Raw genomic sequence first — 5308 nt, 5'->3', positions numbered from 1 at the left:
AATTCAGTTATTTATTTTGTTATTAAAGTTAAAGATTTTTTTCGTTGTTGGTCAAGTAAATATTTTTTATTTTATGAATGTTAATAAAGCCTATGATTGATATATATTTTGTAACAATATTTTTATATTGGCTTGCTATATTACAAAAAAAAATACTTTGGTATGTTGACTTTATAGTAAGTGTCAATTAAACTATCAACTTCTTGTTTTTTACATTTTGTTTTTAGAGCGCCTACAAAAGTATATAGCAATTTTACTAAATCATTGATTGTATTTATAATCACTACAGGCGCTATAAAAGAGCAGTATTTAGTTTCTAACAATTGTCTAGTAAATGCCTAATCAATTTTCATTTTCTTTTATCTACACTTACGCTCGAAGAGCTCGAAATGCTCGAAGAAAATGTAATTTTGTTTCTTCTTGTTTTTAAAGTAAATACCGGCGAGACAATCGTTTAATGTTCAGTGCAGGCTTTTAAAACCTCAGACAAATAAAATAAAGTATTTATTTTTGTCATTGTGTTCATAAAATAAATACGAAAACGTGTTTATAGTCTTAATTGAGATTGTAAATAAATAAAAATAAATCAATTAATTTAATATATTGCGATAACAACAGTTTAAAAGTAATGCATTTTAACACTTTTCCTTAATAACAAATCTGAACGTTTTACTTTCTTTAAGCAGTTCAAGCTTTACTGGTCAAATGAATTTATAATATATTTTTAACTCATACAAACATAGCAAACGTAGTTGTAGTTGTTTTAATTTTGGAACGCTGCCCGGCAAGCTTGGCACACTTGAGCTCAGTCTTCACGCGTTCCAAACGTTTACTAAGAAAACCAAAGTTTTAATGTATTAATTACAATATTTTTATTTATTTAGACCCTTAAAATGATTGGTTAAGTGCGCGATTTTGTTTCTGGAGAAGACAAGTTGTCTTGCTTATGTCAATGTTTGTTTACATTTCGGGTGACGTGACACCAAAAATAGAATCTTTAAATAAACCGGCGATGACCCCGATGTTCAAAAAGCTGTTCAAAATGGTAAGTCAAAGTTTTGATTTTAATATCAATCTCTGCTCTCAGCCTTATATGTCATCACTAAATTTATTGGCATTGGATACTTAAATCACTGCCAAAATTAAAATCTATAATATAGATACAATATGGTATTACTACCATTTGAAATATTATTTCGTTCAGTTTGCAATTGGATTCCTTATAAATTTGTTTTTTATTTATTTTTTCAGGGAGAGTTTATTTATTTTTTCGGCAATGAGTGAAGATGAAAGTGATGTTGACATTGCAGTATCAATTCAAGTTCCTATTATAAAATCAGATTCTGAAACTCAAACAAGTGGTCGAATAATTTCAAGATCAAGAACACCTGTTAGGATAAAAGAAGATATAGATACAATGGAGGTTGATCCACAGTCACAGTCTATGTCCATAAGAAAAAGAAGAAATTTATCCAAAAATCGAGGTTTGGCAACAAGACAGAGAGAAAAAACGCCAGAACCAGGTAGAATATCTGTTCCTCATGAAGACACAACATCTGAGGATGAAGAAACACATCCACAACGATCTTCACGTGAAATTGAGGCTGATAATACTTATGAAGAAATGAAACGCTTAGTTCAAGAACAAGCGAAGGCAATAGACCCTGTGTATGATATAAATACAGACGAAATACTAGAAGCAAGAGTCGTGGCAGCAAATGAAAGAAGAAGAAGAAGTATTTCCCCTTTTGCTTTACCGGACAAAGATGAAATCATAAAATTGGAGCGTAAAGGTAGTTTTATTGATCCTAGTAATAAATTACTTAGTACTAATTATTGTTTGAGTCCTAAGGATGAAGGTTCCAGTCGTAGAGGGTCATTGACGATAGAATATCAAGAAAAAAGTGATACGAGAAATTTGTTATCAACACCTCCACTTTCACCAAAAGAAAAAGAGCTTCCACAATCTTTTCCTACTCCTCCAAAAAAGTTAGAGGAAATTATATATCCAGATGAAGTCAATAAAGACCCAAGTAAAAAGACCAAAACTCCTGTCAAAAAAGAAGAGCTTCCTCCCAAAGAAAAGGACATCAAACAAAGTCAGAAATCTAGAACAGTTAAAGACACAGATCTGGCAACTCCTGGTGAGCTCGTAACCAAAGTTATAGAAGTAGAAAGAACGCCTAGCAAAAAACTGACACAAGATCTGAAACCCGCGGTGGAAATAAGAGAAAGAGTTGTAAGAACGCCAAGTAAAAAATCATCCACTGATGTGAAACCAGTCATAACAAAACAAATACCTTCTAAACAAGCGAATGAATCACAAAGTAAAGTGCCACCTGTAAAACCTGCGAGAAGTAAATCCTCATCCAGATTCGTGGTCAGTTCATATTTCAATCTATTTCTTATTATATTGTGCATTGGTTTGTTGATACTATTATATTTTCTCTTGATTTGATAAAGATATACATACGAAAATTTCAAAAAGGTGTATTATAGTTAAATTATATAGTACTAGAATATGAAGAAACACTAATAAGTAATAATAAAATTTGCAGAGTAAAACTAGTGAAAGTGAAATGAGTGAAGATCAAACATATCAACAAAGCAGTAATACTAATGGAACAAGGCGAAAAGTAGTACCAACTCCTCGTCGTTTTTTGAAAAACAGATCCCCGAGATCTAAACGCTCACATTCGGTCAATAGAGTTGAAGATACTAAATTTTTTGATATAACATCAACGGGGATGAGTCAAACTAGTCAAGAAATAATAGAATTAATGCAAAAAGCTAGGGCTCGAAGTTTATCTTTACCTAAAGATGATCAAAGGCTACCAACAGAATATAAACGATATAGTAAAATCTTACAGACACCAAACAAAACTCCTGTGACGCTAAGACAAACTAGAGGTATTTCATGCCCAAAAACTATTCAGATTATAAGTGATAGGGAAATTCTATCAGGATTAACGTCTAAGCCTAAAGTTAAACGCGATGCTGAAAAACTACATAAGCGAGTTGTTGTTGATGCAAGCCAATCAGAATACACATCTAGTTGTTATTCTAGTTCACCCAGTGAAAATGAATATGAATTTGATTTACTAGAACGATCAGCTGAGCTAACGCGTAAACTTAAACTCTTAAGCCATGAAAATAATACCAAAGAATTTCAACGTAATTTCATTAGTCAACATAACCTAGAAAAATATGAAGATATTATACCAAAATCTACATTAAGAAAACGAACAATAGCCGATAAAAATAAAGCGAAGAAAATCGAAGAAAAGGAAGAATTTAATAAAAATACTCTTAAAGGTGAAAAAGTAATCGAAGATAAAACAGCTACACTATCACTATGGAAATTTATTGCGAACTGGCGCCAGTTTAAAAACGAACACATCGATGATTATAATAAATTGAGATTACTCAGAAACAGATGTATTTGTGATCTATTATTATTAATATTTATGTGTGGCTTAGGGGGAATGCTATTTAAAACATTAGAAGGATCTTTCGAAAATGCTTATAAATGCGGTACAAGAGGTGTAAAACGAGATTTTATTGAGTCCCTTTGGCGTGAAAGTTATCGTCTCAAAGAAGAAGAGTGGAAATCGTTAGCTAGAAGGAAACTTCATGAATTTGAAGACCAATTGCATACAGCTCATGAAGCTGGCGTGACATCCTATAGTGGACAGAAATCTTGGAACTTTATGAACTCATTTGTCTATTGTTTGACATTAGTAACAACTATCGGTAAGATAATACAAGTATTTGTTAAAAATTTAGACACTTAAAATCGATCAAATATTAAAACAGATGGAATACAAAACTACCTTTTTATTTATTTTTTTCACCTTTCTTATTTTATATATAGCCATAAAAGGGTCAAAGTTTTTATTAATACTATTCAATCCCATTTTAATGTTTCAGGTTACGGGCACATAGCTCCAAAAACAACCTATGGACGGGTGGCTACAATTGGGTATGCTATTATTGGCATCCCTCTTTTCTTGATTGTACTCGCTGATTTTGGAAAACTATTTACAAGAATTATTAAATTCTTTTGGGCTTTCATACGTAGATTTTACTATACGAGAAGCTGTAAAAGTGTGAGAAAAACAGCACCTATGCAGGTAACCTTCATTTGATAATATAATTTACTATTAAATTAAATATGAAATTAAATATATATGTATATATAAATAAATTTATATTTTTTTTCATTTTATTGTATTTAATTTTCAATGAGTAATGTTTTGTAATATGTTTAGATAATATAGTTCAAATAACTTTTTTTAAAGTATACCGCACATTTCTTAGCTAAAGAGGAACAAATAAAATGGTTTCCCTTCGTTCCCTTAACTTAATTTTCATTTCATTATTATTATATTAATTTAAATTTCATTATTATTATATATAATTGATATAAGTTTGTTAGTCATCTTGTTTGTTTACTAACACGATATAATTTTAATTTCAGGAAGTCATGAAAGGCCTGAATATTGTTTACGACGTGGTACGTCGACCTTCTCAAATATTTAATGAAGAAGACGTAGAAGGTTCAATACACGAGGGTCATCCACCGCCGGTGGTAAGAAAACCAAGTGATGTCCCACCTCCTCTACCACCGAAACCTGGCACTTTAAGAGAAATTGAAATCGACACAGAACCAGATACACCCGCACCTTCGGTATTCGAAATAGACGATGAGTTCAATCTACCTATATCCGTAGCTATATTCATTTTAGTTGTTTACATAATTATTGGTGCGGTAGGTTACAATTTTTGGGAGACTTGGAACTTCTTTGAATCCTTCTATTTTGTTTTTATATCAATGTCAACAATTGGTCTCGGAGATTTAGTTCCTGATCATCCTATGTTCATGATGGCCTCAATATTATACCTTGTGTTTGGTCTTGCTCTTACATCTATGTGTATAAATGTCGTTCAAGTTAAATTGTCTGATACATTCAAGCAAGCAAGTGCAAAACTTGGAGCTACTATTGGCCTTAAAGTGGCTGAAGAAGATGGTAGTTTGGTACCTATTACTCCACCACCTATAGAAGTGCCTGCAGTTCACAAATCAAAGTCAGAAATAGAAGAAATTAAAAGTAAAGAAGATGATGACGCTAAAACAAGATAAATAATTGTGAAATCGGTTGTTATTTGAGTAGACGTGTGACTTTTATAACATACGCATAAGTGATACTGTTAATTATTATTATTTATGATTTTTTTTTATATAATTTTGTACAAAACTTTATATTGATGTTTGTTGGTGTGTGTAAATAAAGATTTTTATAGTTAA

At 31.3% G+C, this 5308-nt stretch overlaps 1 protein-coding gene across 1 annotated transcript; it reads left to right on the top strand.

Annotated features, from left to right (window-relative positions):
* The first annotated feature begins 812 nt into the window (after positions 1 to 812).
* LOC126778088 (uncharacterized) lies at positions 813 to 5308 on the top strand. Its single transcript, XM_050501458.1, has 5 exons — positions 813 to 1045; positions 1252 to 2380; positions 2559 to 3753; positions 3931 to 4133; positions 4481 to 5308. Exons 2-5 carry the CDS (start codon positions 1277 to 1279, stop codon positions 5141 to 5143), a joined length of 3165 nt encoding a protein of 1054 aa, XP_050357415.1. The 5' UTR covers positions 813 to 1045; positions 1252 to 1276; the 3' UTR covers positions 5144 to 5308.

This window comes from Nymphalis io, chromosome 25 (assembly GCF_905147045.1).
Source record: "Nymphalis io chromosome 25, ilAglIoxx1.1, whole genome shotgun sequence".
NCBI classification, from domain to species: domain Eukaryota; kingdom Metazoa; phylum Arthropoda; class Insecta; order Lepidoptera; family Nymphalidae; genus Nymphalis; species Nymphalis io.
The sequence above is the reverse complement of the archived record's forward strand: the minus strand, read 5'-3'. Positions and strand labels throughout refer to the sequence as shown.

Bases quoted from the DNA above. Each gene is read 5' to 3' on its own strand.
- LOC126778088 (XM_050501458.1), top strand. From the start codon at position 1,277: ATGAGTGAAGATGAAAGTGATGTTGACATTGCAGTATCAATTCAAGTT. The intron at 3,754-3,930 runs GTAAGATAATAC...TTAATGTTTCAG, and splicing joins GACATTAGTAACAACTATCG to GTTACGGGCACATAGCTCCA. The intron at 4,134-4,480 runs GTAACCTTCATT...TTTTAATTTCAG, and splicing joins GAAAAACAGCACCTATGCAG to GAAGTCATGAAAGGCCTGAA.